This window comes from Carassius carassius, chromosome 24, assembly GCF_963082965.1.
Source record: "Carassius carassius chromosome 24, fCarCar2.1, whole genome shotgun sequence".
In the NCBI taxonomy this organism is placed as follows: domain Eukaryota; kingdom Metazoa; phylum Chordata; class Actinopteri; order Cypriniformes; family Cyprinidae; genus Carassius; species Carassius carassius.
The window spans coordinates 17,308,115-17,333,206 of record NC_081778.1 but is presented as its reverse complement, the minus strand read 5'-3'; the positions used below and the strand labels follow the sequence as shown (position 1 = coordinate 17,333,206).

At 38.0% G+C, this 25,092-nt stretch overlaps 1 protein-coding gene across 3 annotated transcripts in view; it reads left to right on the top strand.

Annotated features, from left to right (window-relative positions):
* LOC132103008 (cell adhesion molecule 4-like) overlaps positions 1-25,092 on the top strand; it is a 126,458-nt gene that overhangs the window by 98,010 nt on the left and 3,356 nt on the right. For 2 of the 3 annotated variants that reach the window (XM_059507791.1, XM_059507790.1), the window contains exons 3-8: positions 4,781-5,068; positions 6,016-6,177; positions 9,948-10,038; positions 13,196-13,368; positions 17,806-17,877; positions 22,515-22,643. In XM_059507791.1, coding sequence (XP_059363774.1) covers positions 4,781-5,068; positions 6,016-6,177; positions 9,948-10,038; positions 13,196-13,368; positions 17,806-17,877; positions 22,515-22,643 — 915 coding nt within the window. The remainder of the gene's footprint in view (positions 1-4,780; positions 5,069-6,015; positions 6,178-9,947; positions 10,039-13,195; positions 13,369-17,805; positions 17,878-22,514; positions 22,644-25,092) is intronic. The other variant, XM_059507792.1, reaches the window with a different exon arrangement.

Sequence of the window (25,092 nt, the reverse complement as noted above, 5' to 3'; positions counted from 1 at the left end):
ATGGGTTGTATTTCAGGGATTTGGACAAACGACCTATACGAGCGTATTGGTTGGAGGACTGGTTGGAGCACAGGTTGCTTTTTCTGTTTCATTTCCTTCAAAATTGTGACTTTTAAACAATTGAATCCCTTTAGATTTCACAATGTGACTTTTCTTCTGCAGATTGCAATGGATATGTCTCACATTGCTTACTTTTTTTTTCTAGAAGCTGTAACTGTCTCACAATGTGACATTATATATCTCCATAATGTGACATTATTTTCTAATTTTAAACTTAATACCATCATTTTATTATTATTTTTTTTTTAATAATGCGAACAAACATTTATACACTCTCAGAAAAATAAGGATCAAAAGCTGTTAGTGAGACAGTACCCTTTCTAAAGGTACACCTTATTTACTTCTGAAGGGTGCATTTTACTACCTTAAAAGTACATTACTACCGAGAGTGTAGCATCTGCTAAGCATCATATAAAGTTAGACAATGATTGTATTAAAGCTCTTCCCAATTTTTATTACACTGCAGCTGCTGCATTGTTTTAGCAAAAGTACCAGACTTAATTTATTGAGCACTCCTTCTCTGACATTGAGTTCATCAGACACATTCCATATCCATTAATGTTTCTCTTGTAGCACTGGTAAGTGGTAAATATGTTAAACACAACCTTGGTGTCCGCGGTAGCAGTGGAGCAGTCTATTTTCTTGCTGGTTAGCTTTTATCATCTTTGGAAAATATTTATACTGGTGCCATTAGTCTTTCTGAAACCCTTTTTAACTGATTACACCTTATTTCAATTTCTTTTTAAAGATAATTTTATGTAAAAACAACCTTTGTTTTTTCCATCGCAGCCGTCACTATCACTCAAAATTGAAATGAAAGTGATGACTCTCTGTCACCCTTGTTTAGCATGATATGTAATGTGTTTTCATCCTTTCCTTTGTAACCCTTGCCTCAGAAAAGGACTGAAAGAAAGAATATTTAATTCTGTGAAAAGAAGGTACTGGAGAAAAAGAATGAAACTGGTAGAAACAGAAAGGACCACAAAAGCTAAAAGCTGAATTAGTATCCGTGATCTCTGCTTTTGTAAGTGCACGTAATTGAGCTATTTTGTAGGAGCTAAATCACCCCTCTTCTGAGCCATTCACACCACTATTTCCAGACATACTTTTTGCTAACCATCTTTAGGTTTTTAATATCGGTGGATTCTACAGCGCGATCATGACAGCTCCGGGCTGCCCTTACAGCCTGAGTGCCCTGATCTAAATGCTCGGAGAAACGCAAATGAAAACCTCTGCTTACTAACTAATGAATCCCGATAACAGTCTTTTAGCAGGCATCAGGGCGTAAATATCCCTCAGCGGTCATGTATACAATAGCCTATCAGCATGCGCCCTTTCCATGAGATTCCTTCAGACTGGCCAGATCTGTGAGGTATGTAAATGAGGCGTGATAAAGGTGACACCGGCCTGGACAATGCATTGACATTTCCCTGCCATTTACCATGAGTGAAGACATTTATCTCCTTTAGTGAGGCTCTTTTACTCATGTTGCGTGAAACATGGATCAAGTGAGAAGATACACATCACGAAAAAGGGCTCACTCATTTATGCAGTTTTAACACTCATTCATTCAATAACTCACTCATTCTTTCACTTACTCAGTATATAACTCAATTCATTCAGTTGCTCGTCAGTGACTATTCATTTTAGAAATTCACATCCAGTACTCAATGCATTTTGTTGATTTCTTCATGCATTTAATCATTTATTCACACATTCATTCAATGTATCACTCTTTGACTTAATGTACACCTTTCATTTACAGTGAGTTACTCGATCACTGATTAATTCATATACAGGTGCTGGTCATATAATTAAAATCAAAAAATTATGATTATCGTCAAAAAGTTTTTATTTCACTAATTCCATTCAAAAAGTGAAACTTGTATATTATATTTATTCATTACACACAGATGTTTATTTATTTTAATTTAATTTTAATATTTGATTATAACTGACAACTAAGGAAAATCCCAAATTCAGTATCTCATAAAATTAGAATATTGTAAAAAGGTTCAATATTAAAGACACCTGGTGCCACACTCTAATCAGCTAATTAACTCCTTAAAAAAACACCTGCAAAGGCCTTTAAATGGTCTCTCAGTCTAGTTCTGTAGGCTACACAGTCATGGGGAAGACTGCTGACTTGACAGTGGTCCAAAAGACGACCATTGACACCTTGCACAAGGAGGGCAAGACACAAAAGGTAATTGAAAAAGAAGCTGGCAGTTCACAGAGCTCCGTGTCCAAGCACATTAATAGAGAAGTGAAGGGAAGGAAAATATGTGGTAGAAAAAAAGTCTACAAGCAATAGGAATAACCACACCCTGGTTGTGAAACAAAACCCATTCAAAAATGTGGGGGAGATTCACAAAGAGTGGACTGCAGCTGGAGTCATTGCTTCAAGAACCACTACACGAAGACGTATGCAAGACATGGGTTTCAGCTGTCGCAGTCCTTGTGTCAAGCCACTCTTGAACAACAGACAGCATCAGAAGCATCTCGTCTGGGCTAAAGACAAAAAGGACTGGGCTGCTGCTGAGTGGTCCAAAGTTATGTTCTCTGATGAAAGTAAATTTTGCATTTCCTTTGGATATTATGGTCCCAGAGTATGGAGGAAGAGAGGAGAGGCAAACAAACCACGTTGCTTGAGGTCCAGTGTAAAGTTTCCACAGTCAGTGATGGTTTGGGGTGCCATGTCATCTGCTGGTATTGGTCCGCTGTGTTTTCTGAGGTCCAAGGTCAACGCAGCCGTATACCAGAATGTTTTAGAGCACTTCATGCTTCCTGCTGCTGACCAACTTTATGGAGATGCAGATAAACCAGTACCTGGTTTAAGGACCATGGTATCCCTGTTCTTAATTGGCCAGAAAACTCGCCTGACCTTAACCCCACAGAAAATCTATGGGGTATTGTGAAGAGGAAGATGCGATATGCCAGACCCAACAATGCAGAAGAGCTGAAGGCCACTATCAGAGCAACCTGGGCTTTCATAACCCCTGAGCAGTGCCACAGACTGATCGACTCCATGCCACGCCACACTGCTGCAGTAATTCAGGCAAAAATAGCCCCACCTAAGTATTGAGTGCTGTACATGCTCATACTTTTCATGTTCATACTTTTTAGTTGGCCAAGATTTCTAAAAATCCTTTCTTTGTATTGGTCTGAAGTAATATTCTTATTTTCTGAGATACTGAATTTGGTAAGTTGTGAGTTATGATAATTAAAATTAAAAGAAATAAACATTTGAAATATATCAGTCTGTGTGTAATGAATGAATATAAAAACCAGTTTCACTTTTTGAATGGAATTAGTGAAATAAATCAACTTTTTGATGATATTCTAATTATATGACCAGCACCTGTAATGATTTACTTGCTCAGTGCATCACTATCACAATGACTTGATTCATTCATTCATGCATTCACTAACTTGCTCCTTTGTTCAGTGTATCATTCACTAAATAGATAAACAACTCATTCACAGATTCACTTGCTCATTCACTGACTGATTCATTTTGTGTTTACCTTACTCAGTTCATCACTATCACTCCCTTAATATAACACTGAATCATTGATTCATTCACTCACTCGCTTGTTCATTCATTCAAACAGTAACTTGTTCAATCACTTGTTTGCTTATTCAGTCACTCATTTGCTTATTCATTCAGTTTCCAACATGACACAGATAAATGCAGCCAGGTGTTGTCTGGGTTCATTCAGATCAGTAATCATCTTATGGATCCGGTGTGTGTTGAGCTGCTATCTGCGAGGACACAGACAAAGAGCACTAAAAGGAAGTAGGGAGAAAAGGAGTTTTAGTGCCAGTCAATACAAAACGTGTTTGTGTGAATCTTATCCCAAAAAGGCCCATCCAGCCTTTGTAACAACCATCATTATTTGTTATTATTATTATTATCTTCTGACAATTGATTTTTCTCTCACCTTGGTTTCAAAGTGCAAATCATTTTCAACACTAGCTCTCGATGCTTCTGATTTCGGCTTCCCCTCAGTATTTGTGTTGTTCTATGAGAGATTCTAGTTAAAAACCCTCGTCATTTGTTTTCTTCTCCGTTTCATCTTTTCCTTTTAATGTCTATTCTTTTGATCTTTATTGTGTGATTTTTCTTGAGTTGGAGGAGTTAATTTGAAACTGTAACTTGCAAACAACAAACTACTACTAATTAAAAGTAGTCAAGCTACAAGCTTCCCTTTTGATAGTAGCTAGCAACACAACAAGCTAATTCACTGATTTGTGATTTAAAATGTAATACTATTTTATTTTAATATCAAATTATTTACAAACCTTATAAGGCAAAGAGGTATTTATATATTTATTTACTTACACAGTCGGGATCTACAAAATGTTTTTTTTTTCTTCTGACAACTAAACGATTGAAAATAGCAGTATTTCCATTTACAATGGATGAACATTTTTGGATGAACAATTTTGGAAAAATTTTGGGCTGGACAAAATGTTTATGCCTATTTGGACGTCAGTGGAAAAGGGAAGTCATTTCAGGGAAAGAGAAAGTCATTCCATTTTGATTAAAAATTAAAAAGACACATTTTCTTGTTTGCAATAACACGCACCAGTGAATTTGCTCAAAATAAGACTACAAGGATGCATAGAAAGCAAATAGGCTCAATTTTAATTTAATTTGAACTTGTGTTTCCCGGGGTTCCTTTATCCGTACTTATCCTTACTCTCTCTCTTCTAGCACTGAAAGACGACCGTTTTCAGATGGTTCTTTTCACGCCGCGCCTGGTGCGGATCACGTTGACTAATGTAAGTGTATCTGACGAGGGCGGCTACTTCTGCCAGCTCTACACCGATGACACACACCACCAGGTGGCGACGCTGTCGGTGGTGGTGCCCCCGGAGGTCCCTACAGTGGAGGTGAAGACAGAGGCAGTGGAGGGCGGAGAGGTGGAACTCACATGCATGTCCCCACGGAGCAAACCACCAGCCACACTGCGCTGGGTTCGAGACCGCCGAGAAATCGCTGGTGAGTTCAATTTGAAAGTCACAAAGTAATTTTACATTCAATGCACCATATTTACATACTATAAATGCACTTACAAACATTAAAGACACATATAAGCACATATACAAAGTCAGCTTTTCTTCAAAATCCTTCACATGTGTGCATATTTGCTTTGTCTCTTTGTCAGACTCTCTGTCTTCACGGTAAATGTCATGCATTTTAATCTCTCTGACAGCCAGGAAGATACGCTTTGCTCCTCACTCTTTTGTGTTTGCTCATTGGCACATTTTCCCCTCTATTGCTTTAAGTCGCTCTATCCAATTTCAAATGCATCTGTCCATCTGGGTCTCTTTGGATGTGTGCAGACGAAGGTTTTTTGTCACATACGCCCCCACACACACCAGAAATGGATCCAGGTTTTATGTTGTTGTTGTTGTTATTTAAAAATTGTCTTAGTCCGCTTTAAGTAAAGTAACACGTTAAAAATGGCAAGATATGATACTTATAATACATTATAACTATGGGAAATATAATCCATTGTGAGTAAAGTGGATGCACTGTGTTCATTGTGTAAAGGGTAAAGGGTAAAGATCATTAGTTTTTGCCACTGCCATTCTGATTGTTTTTATATGGCGTTGCAATAGTCAAGTTATTGGTACTGTCTGGTAAATACGAGTTTGGCAAAGACCAGAGTTGAAAGCCCATAATTATTGTAATCCTCATAAATAATTTGCATAAATCGGTAAACTCTGTTTGACCTCACTCTCTATCGACTTAACTTCCCTCTGTCTGTTTCAGCATCCAATTAATGCCCTTTACTTCATACTGTTTGAAGTAATGAGGGCAAGCGTGCAATCCTTTGTACGAAAGGCATGCAAATAATGTCTGGCTGAAATGTGAACACACATTGTTATAATTTGAGCAAACTGACTTCTTTTCCCTCCTTCCATCCCTCTCTCTTCATTTAGGTGTGATCTCACAGCAGGAGAACGGCAAGACTGTGAGTGTTTCCAACACTATCCGTATCCCTGTGGAGAGGAAAGATAATGGAGCGGCACTGAGCTGTGAGGCGTCTCACCCGGCACTCGTGGGGCAGAAGCGAGTTCGTCACTTCAGCCTGGACGTTCACTGTGAGCCAACAATGCTGTCACATTTCCATGACTACCGCCATATTAGACTGATTAACGGTTCTAGTTAGCTCGCTGAAGCCCCATCTGTTTTAACATGTTCACTTGGCAAGCTTCTAACAAGGTTTGTTTGTTTGTGTTACATCTTGCCTGTGATGATAAAGGATGAGAAGACAACAGCATCCCATTAAACATCACACCACAGTATAAACAGATACGCTCGAAATGTAATACTGTGGAGAGATGGAGAGAAAACATATCTAATATTTACTTTATGCAAGGACTTCTCACGTAAAGTTGCTGTAAAAATCTGAAGGGCTTTACTCTCTAAAAAGACAATCAAGTTCAGATGAATTGTTTGTTCTCACAGTGAGTTTAAATCATACACCTACTAGAAATGTGTTGAGACGCTTGCTCTGTTCCAAAACCTAGTGAGCTGCATCCATAGGCAACACTTCAAGAGCACTTTAATGCAAAATTGTGATTATAAAAGTTAATTCAATACTAAACAGTATTAAAATATCATTCAAGTTTGGAACTTTTTTTGAACGAAGCATAAACTTCTCCCAGGCTGTATTCATCCAAAATACAGGAAAAACAGTAATATTGTGAAATATTATTAACATTCATATGTAATTTTTTTTTTTTTTTAATATACAGTGGCTTCCATAAGTATTGGAACAGTAAATACAAAATTGCTTTCTCTGGTGTGGAGTCAAGACATTAGCAAATATGATTAAAAGATGAATATGCAACAAAACTACAGAATGTCATATTTTATTATTAGGTCTTTCGAAAGATACACGTTTTACCAAATAAAAAGGACAGCACTTTTAGAGTTCATCCCACTATTTGATGTGAACATAAGTATTGGAACAGTTGAATTTAAAGCAGATGTAAAAGATTAAAAGCTAATATTTAGTTGCAGATCCCTTGCATGCAATCAGAACAGTGAGTCTGCAACCCATAGACATCACCAGACTCTTGGTCTTATGCTTTTGAAATGCTTTTCCCAGCCTTTAATGCAGCCAATTCCAACTGTTGCTTGTTTTGGGGAGTTTCTGTCTTTAGTCTCCTCTTCAGCTGGTGAAATTAATGTTCAATCGGATTTAAATCTGGAGAATGATTTGGGCAATCTTAGACTTTACATTTCTTTGCCCTGATAAAGTCCTTGACTGAACTGGCAGGGTGTTTTTGGTCATTGTCCAGTTCCAATATGAAGTGCTTTCTAATGAGTTTGGTGGTATTTTCTTGAATATTGGTGGCCAAGATGATTTTTTACCCTTCCAAATTCATTCTGCTACTGCCATCATACATTAAGTCATCATTCAAATGAAGAGGTCCTGTTCTTGAGACAGCCATGCATGCCCATGCCATGACACCACCTCCATCAAGCTTTACAGATGAAGTTGTATGCTTAGGATCATTTGCAGTTCCCTTTTTTCTCCACACTTTTGCTTTCCAGTCACTTAAATAAAGGTTCGTCTTTGTCTCATTGCTCCATCAACTCACATTTGAAAGAATCTTGCCTTTCTGGTGCTGATCAGAGGTTTGCATCTTGCTGTTAAGCTTCTGTAATTCTGTGTCAAATTCTCCTGCGGACTGCAGATTGACAGAGCATCACCCCAGCTTTCTGGTGGTTGTTGGTGATTTTACAGACATGTATTTTAGGGTTAATTTTCACAGCTTTTATGATTTGTCTGTCATCAACTACTGTTGTTTTTTTCAGCCGATCAGATCATCGTTGGTTGTTGATGTGGCCAGTAGTTTCCAAACAATTGATTTCTCCTCTTTTCTTTTAGCATCCAAATTGCTTGCTTTTCTTCCAGAGTCGGCTTCCTCGTCTTCATCTTTTTTGTGTGTGTCTTTATCGAATGCAAGACTTAGAATGCAGAAGCAATGGATATAACTCATAACACACATTCCCTGCTTTTAATATCTGAAGAATGAATGCAACAAGACAGCTGAACATAGGGTTGCCACCTTCAATATAGGAAAATAAGGGACGCCTGGGTGGGACACCCCTCGGGGCCACGATAACCACAGGTCCGATGAAGTGCCAGTGGTGGTAAATCACAACTTAAAACATGTTTTCATAAAAATATTAAATGCTAATGAACTTAAGTAAATGTATAAGGTGGCGTGAACACAGATTTTAGATAAAATATTTGCCATTGTTTGCAGACAGTGACACCATCTAAACAGTGAAACCACATAATAAATAACCGATCTATAAACATTTATAAATTCATGTAAAACACACAATTAATTTTTTTATTATTATTATTAGTAAGTTAATGTTTTTATATAGTGTATTGTTAATTCTACAGTAGCCTATTGAATAATGCAATCATTTAAATTAGTTAAGTTGTTTATTTGCTCCACATAGGCACTGTATTTTTATTATTAAATATATCTCTCTTATCTCTTATTAACACTTAACACTAACACGGTAATACTTTAAAATAAGGTTCATTAGTTTTAAACATCTCAGCTTACTCATGTAACCATGGTTCCCCAAGAAGGGGAACGAGACACTGCATCCCCTAGAGGACACTTTGGTGTTCCCCAAAGTATCCTCTAGGGGACGCAGTGCGAATACCCATTTGATAAGGGAATGTCTCAGGTTACTCATGTAACCATGGTTCCCTGAAAAGGGGAACTCGCACTTGTGTCCCCTAGAGCAGCGGTCCCCAACCCCCGGGCTGCGGACCGGTACCGGTCCGTGCGTCATTTGGTACCGGGCCGCACAAGAAAGAATAAATATCTTACATTAAAGCTGCAGTCGGTAACTTTTGGCGCTCGCGTCTGGCGGAAGAACATTGTAGCTGGAGCTACTTCTCTCTGTTTACATCTATGGCGAGTCACGCAGGTACTCTGCTACTCCTCAGCATTGCCGACCCCAACCAGACTAAAATAGTCCTAATATAAACACTTATTATAAGGGTACCGTTGTGATTAAGGAAAAGACCAAAACACTGTTTGGAAAATGGATTCATGATGTACTCGCTCATTATATATATTTTTTACATTTTCGACACAAAACAACACTGTGGCACAGCCCTGCGCTGATTGGACCAGTAGAGCCGGGAGCGGTGGATTTTTGCGGTTTCTTATATTTTTAAGGGGCAGAGAGGATGTTATTCATGTTATGTTGTTGGCGTGATGTTATGAGGACGCTGCTAATAAAGTTGCATACGAATACACAATGGATTCATGTTATTACTATATTTACAATATACCACAGTTTTTATGCCAATCGTATCATTTTATTTTGTTGTATTTTTCCGTCACACCTTAAAGCCCGGTCCGTGAAAACATTGTCTGATATTAAACCGGTCCTTGGCGCTAAAAAGGTTGGGGACCTCTGCCCTAGAGGACCCAACGCAGTGCGAGTTCCCATTTGACAAGGGAACGTCTCAGGTTACTCATCGGCTGGGAATACCAAAGTGTCCTCTAGGGGACGCAGTGCGAGTTCCCATTCAATAAGGGAATAATAAAAAAGATCCCAATTAGACTTGAAATAATACAAAATTTATTTAAGAAAAAAATTGAAATTATGTGTTTATTATTTTATTATTATTCACATTAGCTGTATTAAAATAAACTGTGAGTCCAGAGCAACATTTAGTATTTTTTCCAAAGCAGTAATTTGTGAGGTTCCATTTTAGTCAGGATACTGCAATTGAACACAGCATGTGTTGACTAGACTTTGTGAATGAGCTCTTTTCCTGTTTTATTCCCTCTCTCTATTCTTCTCTTTATCTCTGCAGTTGCTCCTACGGTGAAAATCATTCCCCCTCAGGGCATCCTCCGAGAGGGAGACTCCCTCAGTCTCACCTGCTCCGTTACCGGCAACCCACTGTGAGTTTACAAGAGCATGTGTGCTTTTCTTTGGAAACGTATCTGTCAGGTTGCATGTAGGAGATTTTGATGGATATGAAAATGCGTGTTAATTTCTGTTTCAACATGTGCTTTAAAACTAATCATCTCAACTGGTCCCACAAGAACTGCTTTTATCTTCTAACACTCCAAAATGCTTAAAGAGGATCATCTCAATCCAGGTTCAATAAAGTATAATGGCACAGAACAAAGATGATTCTGCCTTGACTCCGTCCTCTGTTCCTCCTTTCATCTCTCTCTCTTTCTATCTCTCTCTCTCTCTCTCTCTCATTATTTCCCCTTCAGTTTCAATTTCAAAGTACACAATAAAAGCAGTAACTAGAAAAGTTAAATACACATTTATTGTATATTATTTTATAACAATTATTACCACCTTTATTTAGTTAATAAATAAAAAATCAATTTATTTTCATAAGTAAATTAATTTTTCAGTAAAAAATTAGGTAATAAAAAATAATAACAGTATGTAATAAAATAAAACAAGATGAAACTAATTGTACAATTACTACCTTTATTTATAAATAATATAAAACAAATACTATATTTTATTAACTAGTGGGAAAGACCGAAGTAATAAAAAACAGTATACATTATTATTAATATTTATTTATAACATCCTATAAAACAAATGTAATTTTGTGTTTAAGAAAAAAACTATATGGCAGTACTGGTGGTCATGGTTAAAATAAAAATAATAACATTACACAATAAAATAAAACAGGATAAATTGAACAATTAAAAAAAGCCATCAATTAAAATTTAAATGAAAAACTATTCTTCACCAGCATTTGAGTTTTTTTCTGCCAATTTTGGTAAATGTGGAATGAAGTTTCAGAGTTTTCCTCTTTGATATTTCTCTCTTACCTCACTAAACATCTTATATTGAAGGAGAAAGTGTCCCTCTGTCAACCTCAGTGTCACAGTGAGCACAGACTCTTTCTTCCTTCAGAAGGCATGTTTGTCTCAGTCTATCTTTTTTTCTGCGGCTCACCCGTGGTCACTGAGCCTCTTCTCTCTAAGAAGCTGTGAGCAGAAAGCCATTAAACCTCTCCAGAGCTTCGTAAGGGACCGCTACAGAAATGAAAGATGGAGAGATAGAGAGGACGCTTGAGCTGCCACTCATTTTACGCTGAAATGGGGAAATGACAGAGTGAGGGAAGGAAAGAAAGATGGGCTTAGAGGAGTTTCAGCTAGGAAAGAGAAATGAAAGGCTACGTGATTTATACGGTGGGGGAAAGAGAGTCTGAAATATGTAAATGTTTAATTGTAGGGGCATTTTTGAAGATTACAGAATGCAGTGATGAGAAATGAGAATAGACTGCCCACCCACAGAGGGACCGCTCTCTGGATAGGTTGAGATAAATGAGTGTATTGATGGGAGGGATGAGAGATGGATCAAGATGCTGTTCTACAGTAACTGAACTCACAGTACACTGCGTCGTGCTGCTTGGTTATAAAGCCATTACGATCATGTTCATCCGACATTAATCACCAATTAAACACAGTCTGCATTTGTTGGAGGGGTGTGTTTATTATTCCTCAGCACTCTGTCTGGCTCATCCTCGGCATTTGTGCTCATATGTATGTGAGAGCATGTGCGTGTGTGGTACTGTACGCTGAATCCTGTGAGGGCTGTAATTAAACCTGTCCTGTGGGATTACGGTGATGACGTAGACTTGTCTTCCGGCCAGGGTGGATGAGGGATGAGGCGTTTCACATGCGGTGGGCTCAGAACTGATGCCTTATCCTTTTTGCCCTTTAGTTTCCATGTATCTCCTGCTGCTGTGGATCACCTCGCAGCTGTTTGTGTATGTGTGTGTGTGTGTGTGTGTGTGTGTGCGCACACAGGTTTGGGTGGTTTATGAGGACATTTCCTGTCTTTAAGGCTTTAAAAACATAAACCACCTATACCAACATGTGTGTGTGTTTGGGTGGTTTATGAGGACACAAATGAAATGGGTATGACATAGGTATTACAATGTAAAGGTGGTTTACGAGGACATTTCCTGTGTCCTCGTAATTCAGAAGGCTTTAAAAACACAAACCATCTATACCAACATGTGTGTGTGTGTTTGTGTGTGTGTGTGTGTGTGTGTGTGTGTGTGTGTGTGTGTGTGTGTGTGTGTGTGTGTGTGTGTGTGTGTGTGTGTGTGTGTGTGATCCCCTCCTTTCATGCTCTTTTGTCATACGTCATTTCCCTTATACATTCACTGTTTATGTAATTATGTTGTTTTTATTTGTACTATAGGCCAACTGCAAAGGTTTCAGCACTGGTTTTGTTAACAGCATGCATTTTAAAGCAGCTAATAATTAAAACCTTGGTTAAATAATAAATAATAATAATTAATTAAACATACATAACAAAACATTTTACTTCTGTGGAAACTGTAACTAATTTTTTTGATGCTTGAAAAACCCTTTTGTCTTTGCCCCATGTATGTGTGTTCGTTCACATATGAAACAAATGTCTCTTTATGAGTGAGTCATTGATTCATTCTTTCAACTGATTCATTAAAAACATTTAGGAAAGAGATAAGTGAATGGCAATATCCAAGTAGGTACTTTTTTGAACGAGTAATTAATTTGCAACCATTGTTTTATTGTGTGAAGTATGAATGTAATCCAGATGTACTTCATCATGTTGTTGTTGACATGTGACCTAAAAGTGTCAGTTGCATAACTTTAATGCGTTCACAAATCCTCTCCCTGAGGATGGGTTAAAAATATGTCCATTAGATGCATATTTCAGAAGATCGCCAGAGATAAAATAAATAAAATAATTCAGTGGGGTTTATAAATATAATGAAAAATAACTAATTAATTTAACATAATCTCTGAAAACAAATCTTATCTTACACAAATAACAGATAACTTTATATAAATTATTTGCTTTAAGGATGTTTAATTTTTTTACCCAACAAAAATACTGATTAAGAATTGTTTTTTCTCTCCCCCAAATCCTTTTATCTCTTTTTGATATTATCTGATTTCTATTGTCTTTTGTCCCTGGTGCCTAATTATTTTGAGAAGATTTGTTTGTTAAAATTCTTTTAATGCCTTGGTCCTTTGATCATTTCTTAATTGCTTAGTGTGTTTTTTTTGTTGTCTTCTTTTCCAGACCACGTGACATCCAGTGGTCACGAGTGAACGACACTCTTCCTGAGAGGGCGGAGAAAACGGGCAACATTCTCCAAATGTCTCGCCTCAGCCAATCACACAACGGCACCTACCTCTGTCAGGCCCATAATAATTACGGCCGCGCAGCCGACCACTACACACTGCTGGTGTACGGTAAGAGAACGAACGTCCCTGGTCACATGACATTACCCCTTACCCTTTTTAAACAACTCAGCACAGTCCACATTTTTGCATGTCAAAATCTGTAGGCTTTTGTACGAAACCTGCTTTCACACCTCTCGGAATTAAAAAAAAATTCCATATGTATATGAACGGACACCTACACTTTCTTTTCCATTCAAGAACAGCGTGGGTTCTTTATAGCTACAGAGGTGGTTTACTGTGGCTTTGAATGCGACAGTAGTCTTGTTCTCCCACACACTGTGTGTGTGTTTTTTTGTCCTCCCCCTCTCGGCCAGGTCTGCCCCCTGTGGCTGTGCAGGGTACTGCATCTTCCAGCTGTGTTTGTAGACCCGCAGGATGTGTGATGTATTTTTTTAAATAGTGCAAGAAATTAGATCCCTTGAGGCCTTCCTCCTTTCTTTTTCCTCCTCCTTTTTTGCATGGTAACGACAGCCATCAAACACGCACCTTAACGAGGCAGCTCGGAGAGCGCAGGTGGGTGGGTATGTCATCTTTCATCCCGCTTCTATCCTTCGCTCCCTCTCTCTTCTGCTCGTTCTATCCGCGGTTCTGTGTAGGTGAGCCTCTTAGCTTTGAAACACCTCTGCACTTTAGAAAATGTCCTAGGAATCCCTTTCTCTGCTTGTTTATTCTTCCTTCCTTCCTCCTTGCATTCTTTCCTCCCTCTTTTACTTCTTCATTCTTTTCTTCCTTTATTCATTCCATCTATCCTTTCTTCCTGCTTTCTTACCCCTTTTATTAGTTCCCTCCTTACATCCTTCTGTTCTTCCTTAGTTTCTTTGATCTTCCTTCATTTCCTTCTCCCTTTGTTTCTTCTTTTCATCCACCTTTCCAATTTTTATTTTCTTCCTTACTTTATTAATTGCTTTGTTCCTTCCTTTATTTTTCTCATTTCCCTCTATTCTATTTCTTTCTTCCTTCTTTTCATACATTCTTCCTCCATTCTTTCTTTCTTTCCTTCATTCATTTTCTACTTTCTTTGTTTTCATCCTTCCTTTGTTTCTCCTTTCCTTCCTTCCGCCCTTCCTTCCATCCTTCCTTCCTTTCATCCTTCCCTCCTTCATTCATGTCTCATTTCCTTCCTTAGGTTTATTACTTCCCTTGATCCACCCCTTCTTTTCCCCTTTTTATCCTTCCATTTTTTTATTTCCTTCATATTCATATTATTTTTCCTTTAGTTACATCCTTTATTCTTTCCTTTCTTCAATTCCCTTCTCCTTACATTCTTCCTTATTTTTTTCCTTCGTTCCTTCCTTTAATCTTTTATTTATTCTTTCCTTCCTCCCTGTCTTCTTTCAAGCCTTTTCCACCCCTTCTATTTTCTTTTTTTCTTTGTTTCTTCTATCCTTCCTTACTTCCTTTCTTCCTACCTGCCCTCCCTTCATCCAGTCTTCCTTCCTTCCTTCCTTTTTCTTTCTTTCATTGCTCTCCTACACAGAACACCGACCTTCCCATTTAATGTGTTTGTGTGGGAGTAAATGAACAAGATTTGGTGTTAACTCTCGGCGGTATCAGCGTATTTAGGCTTTATCCGCTGAAAATCCCATGCTCAGTGCAACTAAAAAGAGAGAAATGGCTGACTGCTGAAGGCTGATAGAGAATGAGGGAGAAGGATTGAGATGATGAGTCAGCAGTCACGGTGACACAAGAGGGCAGACGAGGCCTGATCTCAATATCCTGCTGCTTCCCACTAACAAACTTTTTCTCACTGATTTATTGTTTGTCTAAAGTGGCCATGAAGTGCAAAATGAGGAATTACAGCCAATACGAACAGAATGATGATTATAAACTGGGGGAAGGTGAGAGAAAGACAAAATGAGTCTGGAAAGGCAAAAAAAAAGGACGGAGGAGACCTTGTTTTTTTTAGAAATTTCGCAATTGACGTTGACTGATATGCAAGTGCGTATTTATTACCACGTGGCTCAACAGGTACGCCTGTCTGTGCTACTTTATCTCTGCCTGTCTGGAAATATTTGCATATATATTTAGTACTCACTTTTTTGCCAAACCCACTTAAGAAACATTTCAATGTGTAACTACTTTTTATATTTGTTGGAATGTGTCTGTGTGGGTTTGGGTTTAGCCTACGCAAGATCTGTTAAACCTGAAATCACCTGCATTGCAGGCAGCAGCCAAAAGTCTCAATGAGAAAAATGTCTTAAACAAGCTAAACAATGCTTTAATGAAATTACAAAAATGCAAAAAGGTGGAAAACGTCATTAACTGAAAGTACCACCACAGAAAAGCATATTTGAATATGTGTACATGTACTCCTCGCCTCCACATATGCAGCTTGTCCAGTGGTCAAACGGTCAAAGGACAGTCCCCTGTAGACATGCTTATGTAATACTTAGCCATGATGGACCCTGCTGCCAATAAAAACCATTACAACTAAATGACCTGAGAGCCACTGAAACTGAAATGAGTGAAAGGAGGGATGGAGAATGAGATAAGGAGAACCAACGTTGCTTGCAGGAGAGAGGAAAAAATGTAGCACAGTAATGAGTTGTGGCTCTAATTGAAAGAAACAACATGGGCACTTAATTAATGAAGTGAAACTCAGGAAAAGGAGAAGAAAGCGTGAGCAAGAGGGGATATAGTAATTGAAAATGTCATATTTTTACCTTTGGATAGTCATGACAGGAATATTAAGCGTGGCGAATCGAGGAGTGTGTCGAGTTGATGGCTGAGGCTTGACCTTTGAGCAAGGAGGGGAGAGGTGAGACACTGTGGGATTTACAGACTCCATATTCACAGAGAATTAGAACAACTTGAAGATCTGCCACTCTTTCTTTCTTTGGTGTGATAATGTGGCACAAAACCCCACACACAAAATCACAAAAGTCCCCAAAACCCAGAGAGCAACATTACTGACGTGACTCACCCAAACATCTGTGTGATGAAATGTTTATCAGCTTCCAGCCTGAGCCGTAATGATGTGCAGGAAGCAGGAAAGAAGAAAAGCCTTTAAAATGATGGGTTTTGGGAAAAGTGCAGGAAAAACCGAGAAATGTAATGAATGAGAATGTGGGAGCACTGAAAAGAGAGGAGAAAGGAAAGAGGGACAGGAAATGTAATAAGAAAGGATGTTAATGACAGAATATGGCAACCAAAACCAAAATTCGGTCATTATTTACTCACCCACATGTCATTTCAAACCTGCATTGCTTTCTTTTTCTTCTGTAGAGCACAAAAGGGAAAGAAATTTGACTGCCACTTTCCATGCAATTACAATAAATTGGGCCTGAAGCGTTCAAGCTTTAAAAGGATCCAAAAGCCCCATAAAATAACAAAAGTCATCCACATAATTTGTGTGCTGTACTCCAAGCCTTCTAAAGTGATATTATTTTATGCAAGAAACAGACCAAATCAAATTTGTTATTCAGTGCTTTTTCATTACTTTTTTCTTTTCTTTTTTCTTCTTTTTTTTGCATTCTGATAATGATAATTGTGAACAGATCAAAAAACTTTTCAGTGAATTGGTTATACTAGTTCACAAACCTGTCTAATTATTATTATTATTTTTTTCAAATGGAATTGTTTCAGGTATTGAGTTCAGTTCACTAACTCAGTTCTAAGGTATTAAAGTCATAATAAATAGGTTTGGATTGACATGAGGGTGAGTAAATGATGACAGAATTTACATTTTTAAAATAATTTACCCTTGAAGAATTGCTTTTGAGGAAAAGACTATACCTTTAAATATCTGAACTGTTTTGCTACAGAGAAACATGAGACATATTGAGAGAAGAGGAATGAGGGTGATGATCAGCTGCCTTCCTCTTTCTAAAGAGTCATGGTGGTCTTGGGATATTGATCTTGCGTCGGTTATTGATCGGTCTGGTACCATGCTTTTAATCCCTCCAAGTTTTGAAGCCCACGCACATACACAAACGAATGCTGTGTTGCTGCTCTTTGTTGCATAAAAAGCTGTAGACCCATATGCAGATCGAGGAGGGAGCTGCGAGGCAGTATCAGGAACGAGATGGGGCGAGAAAGAGCGATGAGGCTAGTGCTTATATTAAAGGTCTGGAGGATGGTGAACAGAGCAGCAAGATTGATGATCTTAGGGATGGAGGGATTGAAGATTACAGTGAGAGAGAGCCGAGCCGAGCCGAGCCGGGCCAGGGGTGCACAGTAACTGCAGTAATTTGCAGTGGTGAGAGATGAAAGAGTGGAACAGGAAGCTGCTGCACCCTGCTGGCTGGAGATGTTACCCGCAAAGAGACCCTTGACCCTGGCAGACGGGTGTAATTCATGAACATCACGGTTTATGTCTTGCTCATACACTCGTACACTCACTCACACACTGACAGGACTCATTTTGCTTGTGTTTTCCCCTGCATGTGCTTGTATGTAGCTGCAGTAGGTGGTAAATAACCCTGTTGTAAATCCATTCCCTTGTAGTGTCTGTCCCTCCCAACTCTCATTCTGCCATCGCTCACACCATCCTTCCATCCTTTAAAGAGGAATACCCAGGTAACCCTTCTTCCATCACCTCACCTCACCTTACCTCATGTCTATTAAATTGTTCACTTCCCTTTTACCTCCCTTTGTTTCCTGAGTTGTGCTTAATGTTAGTTTATTGCACCAAAAATAGTCATAATTTAGTTTTGCATGACTACATTTGAATTTCTTTCTATCCCTTAGAATAAATCAGGCTGGCTTTGCTATTGTAGCTCAAGGAATTATGTAAACAACCTCTGCTGTGATTGGCTAACCTATTTGTGTAATGAGTGACAGTTTTATTATAGTGCTTGCACAAGTATTGTAGTAACATCTTATCTTCTTCTCATTCTTCTACACACATTTTAGTTATTTATGCTTGCTTCATTTGTTTTGTAAATTATTTTCTTCATAATTTCATGATATATTACATTGAAAACTTCTCAGTAATTTTTGAGACTTTATCCAAAACACCCACTACTTATAGTTGTTGATAAGTTAGGGGGGGGGGGGGGTTATTTTGTTAAACACTATAGACTTGGAAAACTGGTATGTTAAATACATTCACTGATTATAGCTGTGAAATGCTGTCAGCCCTTCATAATCTCCTTTTGTTTATGGTAAAGTTTATATTTGTTTAAAAATGTAATTATGTTGTATTGACTTATGGTGCATTCACGCCATGTTGTAATTACAGTAATTACTATATGACAACCCAGATATTCTACTTCATTTCATGTCCTCAGAATAATGTATTCTCTTTCAACTCTATTACCAGCAACATGAATCAACAGACAAAACCCAAATAAAACAAGTAACAGTTGTAAGGCAAATACCTTATTAAAAAACTTTTATTTAGATTATTAAGCAGCAAATTTGGTATTAGTTGTCCTACTCTGATCTAGCCACATTAAACTGCATTGTGTCTCTCATTTATTTTCAGATAGTCTTGCATTTACATTTAGTCAGTAATTGGAATTTTTAAGAGAAATAAGAAATATTAAGAGATAACTACATAACTGCATTTACCTGCTGAATTTGCTGCCATTTTTAATGTTTCTGTGTGATTCTGCATGACAGGTACAAGTTGGAGCTTTCAGAATTAAGAATTTACAAGTTGCAATTTACAAGTTCTATAAGGATGTGAATGTTTCTTACAGTACAAGTCAGAATCTCAGAATTATGGTAACTCCAACATGGCATGAACACATCTTTATGTTGACAAAATGTTCAGCATTCCAAATGTAACTGATTAAGATGAGGTCACTGTGATATGTGCATACAAAACTGCAGTGTGCTGCATCCCAACTAGCTGTCCTAAATAGTATTTGAAATTAGAATTAGTGTGTCTCCAATCATGGTATGTTGAAGTGACTATCGCAAAGTTACTTGGATGGTCTACAATTTCCAGTAATAATTCAGAGTGCAAAACCGTGCACACTCTACCCATTGCAAGCTTGGGGAGGATTTGCTTTAGAACTACAAACACAAAAAAAGTTATTAAAAAACTACACAAATGATGGTTATAAAGTTAAGATAAAGATGTTTGAGTGATAATTATCAACATTTAACGTGGCATTTATTTAATTTAATTTTAAATAATGTCACAATGTTTATTTAATGTAACATTGTGAACTTTTTAATGATACATTTGGCCATTAACTTAAAAAAAACATGAGGTTGAGTTCTCTGCATGTCCCAAGACTGGAAGATCAAGGTACAGAGGATGTAATCTGTGACAAGATGATTGACAGGCCAGTTTACACTAACAGGATGTGTGTAACAATACAACAGATTGGCTGTTAAAAATGCAATTTTATGACGTGATATGTACCAAAGCATGTACCTTTTCTTCACAGAATGACACAGTTTTGGGGCATAGTATAGGTTGGCGAACTGGGAAGCAGCTTTGGTCTTTTTATACATTCTACTTCATGTTTGATCTGTTTCTTCTGTGCGTCTTCAAGCTACCAAGGCAGGGCTCTAGGCTTACTCATTCATCTATATTGCATATTATATTGTCAATTTCTGTCTTTCCCTGTCTCTGTCTTTGTTTTCACAGCTTTTTTTTGTTTTTTTTGTACTTTACCTTAAATGTTACTATTTGCTGGCTTGCAAGCACTGTTATTTCCTTCAGGAAATGCAAATCTAGGTTTTTAATTGTCTTCCACCTCAACATATGCGAATTTCCTCCCTGATGGCTCTGCACCAAAGCTTACTTCTCCTGTTAAATCGCCTAGCTTCTCATCTTCTCATTCTTGTTTTGTGTTTATTAATGTTCTTTAAGATGCATGTGCGCAAAATCCTATTGTCTTCCAAGTGCCCTTGTTATTTGAAGCACTAGCACTGCTCTCCAGAGGATCTGCTCAGCTGCTGCGCCTTGTTTTTTCATTAGAATTTAAGAACAGATGAAGAAACACATGCTGAAAGAGAGAGCAAGAAAGAGAGCAAAAAACAAAAAAAAGACACAATGACCCGTTTAAAGAGGCCTGGCTCTACACAGCATCGCTTGTCATTCATGATGTTGTGGGAAGTGAGGTCGGTCAGACGGGAGCCCTTGATCCTCCCACCTGAGAGAACTACTAAGAGACTTCACTGTACTGCAAGACATCAGCATCATGCAACACTGCACAAACCTCACACAGCAGCTCCAGCACACTGACCTGCAGAAGATATCAGATGCATTTTCTGACATTTCCATTTCATGCACCTCAAAGTGCACAGTCATTGAATCTATGACCCTTTTTTTGCTGGCTCTATCCTTCACACACATCTTGCTATTTCTCTTTCTGAATGGAATTGTTTGCTGTTTCAAGTATACAGCAAGAATTGAAGGGATAAAAACTGTGAAAGACAACTGCAAGTAGAAGCAAGAGATGCTCTGGTCTCTTTAATGTCACTTCCTCAGAGCCGGGTGGCTAGTTTTCTGAAACGTGTGCGTGAGGCAGGGAGAAGCGTTAATTTTTCATCATCTCTGAAATGGACTCCTAATGAAATGTTACTCGACAGCCTGTTCAAAGGCGACCTCCCTCTTTCCAGCTCTCCCGCTGTTTCTGAAACATTTGCGCTGAAGGTGAAGTGTGTATTTTTTTTGTTGTTTAAATACTTTCTCTTATCCCAGCTTAATATGAAGCGACGACTGTAAGTAAAGCCATTCGCAGGTTTATTTCCCTCGAAAAATTTAAACACTGGGGCTCTGTGGTGAAATATTTTGTTTGTTTGAATATCTTGACCAGCCCCACACTGCAACATCAGCTCAACCAATGGCGTGTGTTTGGGGGCGGAAGAAGAACATTAGCACACCCTTGACCTTTAAATTAATAGTCTTAAAAAATAAATAAAAAAAAACACTTGTTTACTCACTCTGGTGGTTCCAGATCCATATGCTGCTTTGCGAAACAAAAAAAAAGGTGAATTTTAAGAATCCTCACACAGCTCTTTTTCTATACAGTGAGGGTCCATAGAGAACAGGGACGATTCACCCAAAAACAAAAGTTTCTGTCATCATTTCCTCACTCCCTCACTCTCATGTCATTCCAAACATGTATGACTTACTTTATTCCATGAAGCACAAAAAATATATTTTGTGGATACTGTGGATTTCAATATTAAACAAAATTGTTTGTTTAAAAAAAATAAAATACAGGTTTAGAACAATCCAAAGGTGAGTAGATGATTTAATGAGTAAAGATCAATTAACATCATAAATAATTAATACATTCTTGCTGTTTTTTTTGTTTTGTTTTTTAGTTAATGTTAGCTAATGCATTATTTAATAACAAACAAGACCTTATTGTAAGGGTGGGCAACTTCTATTAAGGTTTGTTCATTACAGTTTTAGTTTTATTTCCAGTTAAAAAATGTTTTTAATTAATTTTAGAGCAATATATCTATTTTTCATTTAGTTCAGGTTTTTCATCTCATATTATATATTATTTCAGCTTTAATTCAATTAACAGACAAGTTTTTAATAATTTTAGTATTAGCTAATGATAATAACCCTGATTGTAAAGTTAGAAAATAGCAGCCTTGGTCATGAGCTCTTGCAGTTTTGTCCCACAGAAATAAAGTCATGCAGGTTTGGAACTAATTGGGGGTAAAAAAGAACAATGACAGAATTTTTCATTTTTGGCTGAACTATCCCTTTATGATTGGGTCACTTGTCTTTTTTTTCCAGGCACTCGTGAAAACTTTCCTTATTGGTGTGGCTGATTTTTGTCCTGCAAGCAAACATACAGCACTTTCCTTCCACACTCTTTCTTGGCATTTTTCTCATCTGGCATGTCACTTTCTCTCTTCTGCTCTTCCTGTCTGTATGTCTTTTATTCACCCGGTCTCCATGTCTCCTATTTTGCTTTTCTCCCCACTGCTGTGTAGTGTAAGCAGGTTGTTAAATATTTAAGCGTGCTGTCCAGCCTCATGCGTTGATGATTTAGAGCGTCTGCCTGCCTCTCACTGTTTCCTATCTGTCAGTTTAGGTAAAACTTTACTCTATACTTCACACACAGACTCTGATTGCATCTTTCCTCTGCAGCCATTGTCTCTTTCAACTAATAAAATGCAGAGAAATAAAATGACATGATGCTTTAATCACAGTTCCTTGTTTTCACAGGTCACTTCTTTTTAGTAAAAATGCTGAAGCTAAAACTTTGTATGTGTGTGTGTCTCAGACCCTGGAGCAGTGGTGGAAACGCACAGTGCTGTTCCGTATGCAGTGATCGGGGGCATCCTGGCTCTGCTGGTCTTCACTGTCATCTGTGTGCTCATCGTCACCATCTGGTGCTCCGTCCGACAGAAAGGTGACCTCCTCTCTCTACAAAACCCTTAACCTGTGGTGACACACAGACATGCAGCACCACAACTTCTGAGGAGAGGGAGGAAGTAAGATAAAGGCTGGTTCACACTGCATCAACATCAACCAGGTTCAGTCACTCATCCAGTTTGATGGTGTTTGCTGGTGCAGTGAGAGCCAGCATTAGCAAGAACTAGAAAAAGAACACTGGTGGTTTAAGATTGGGCTGTATAAATAGTGGTTGATGGTAGAAATGTTACTCTTGGGATTGTTCTGTACTGTTTATAATGCAGTGGATTCTTATCAATGTTTTTTCTCATGCGACAACCAGGAAGAAACATTGAGTAATGTTATAAATACAGAGATGTGAGGATGAACTTATCACAGGGTGTTTAGGCAAGAAATGCAAAGCAGGGTTTAAAGTGTTTATAGTTTCCAAGCCACGTCAACTTATTCAAGTGTGTTTGAACAGATGTCTCATATATCTACTATTTGACATTAATCCAAGCAGAATATTAGTTTCAGAGAATTTTGAATATTAGTTATAAGCACTACCATTCCTACATTTGTTGATTTATTTTTTTTATAATAAATATATAATACTTATAAATCAGCAAGGATACATTCAATTGATCAAAAGAGACAATAAAGACATTTTCATTGTTATAAAATATTTCTGTTTCTAAAAAATGGCCTTCCTAAAGCAGCACAACTGTTTTCAGCTTTGATAATAATAAATGTTTCTTATAAGCAGCAAGTCAGCATATTAGAATGATTTGTGAAAGATCATGTGACACTGAAGACCGGAGTAATGATGCTGGAAATTCAGCTTTGCCTTCACAGGAATAAATGACTGTGATCCTGTTGTAGATTTTGATCATGCCGCCCACCCCTAAGGTGATATAATGGATGAGCAAAAAAAATCAGGAGGAGGAGAGAATTGTTGAGAATAGTTGGTGTAGGTGTTTCTTTTTTTTTTTGGTGTTCCTGAGGGTACATAGAATGTTTAAGTGTAAATGTGTTCAGATGAGAAAAGGGTGAAAGAAAGAAAGTCCTTGTGTTTAATTGCCTTTTTTCATCAACTGTATCGTGGTGCATCTATAAAGAAAACTTAATTACCTTGTCCCTGAACTCTTTAAGAACTTCTGGCAATCTCTGTGTGTTACCATTTCCAATAAAGATCACTGCACCTGTAAATTGGGGCGGAGGCAGAGGGCGGGGAGGAACCCGAGCTCACCTGCCAATCAGAGTCAGATGTGGTTATTTCACCCATCAGCACAGAGACAGAGAGCATTAGGGTTGATCCTGTCTAACCTTGGGGTGGCTGGAAAGGCAGAATGGAAGTGATTAATCTTAGGGCAGAGGAAGAGGAACAATACAGCTCTGATGCATTGTGCTGGTCCTGCGCGGTCTACGACATCACTATGTTTAATGGCCCATCGGCCTCTTGCAATATAGGAAAGCAAAATTGCACGTACATAAGATAGATTTTTTTAATTAAACAGTGTCATGCTGGTGCCACAAAGTCACTTCTGCCCAAGTAATTTCAGTTATTTGTCCCCCAGCCACAGAGGCAAATCCATTGTTTCAAATGATGATGTGAAGTAAAAAGCTCGCAATATACCAAATCGCTGAGTGTGCAGTAAAATGTCAGAGGTTATTATTCCTACTGAATTCTGTGAATAATTAAAAGTTGATCTGCATACGTTCCCTCCAATTGCAGTAGATGACTTTTGCTGGACCTGCAAAAAGAAGCTGTAACTGGCAAAAACTTGATGAAGAATGTTTAGATGTGTGCGATCTAATAGAGCAGCATGAATCCCCAGGGGACAGTTTAGATTGAGGACACTCGGGTGTAGGTGGAGGGGAACATGCAAAACTTATATTGACTTTTACAAATGAGAATACACTGAGAATCTGATTAAAAATGTATATGGAGGAGCACCAGGGCTAGGTGTCATGTGTTGTTATTGTGAAGTAGAAACCCGATTCCAAAAAAGTTGGGACACTGTACAAACTGTGAATAAAAACAGAATGCAATGATGTGGAAGTTTCAAATTTCAATATTTTATTCAAAATACAACATAGATGACATATCAAATGTTTAAAGTGAGAAAATGAATCATTTTAAGGGACAATAAGATGATTTTAAATCTCAAAAAAGTTGGGACAAGGCCATGTTTACCACTGTGTGGCATCCCCTCTTCTTTTTATAACAGTCTGCAAACGTCTGAGGACTGAGGAGACAAGTTGCTCAAGTTTAGGAATAGGAATGTTGTCCCATTCTTGTCTAATAAAGGCTTCTAGTTGCTCAACTGTCTTAGGTCTTCTTGTCACGTCTTTTATGATGCGGCAAATGTTTTCTATGGGTGAAAAATCTGGACTGCAGGCTGATCATTTCAGTACCTGGATCCTTCTTCTACGCAGCCATGATGTTGTAATTGATGCAGTATGTG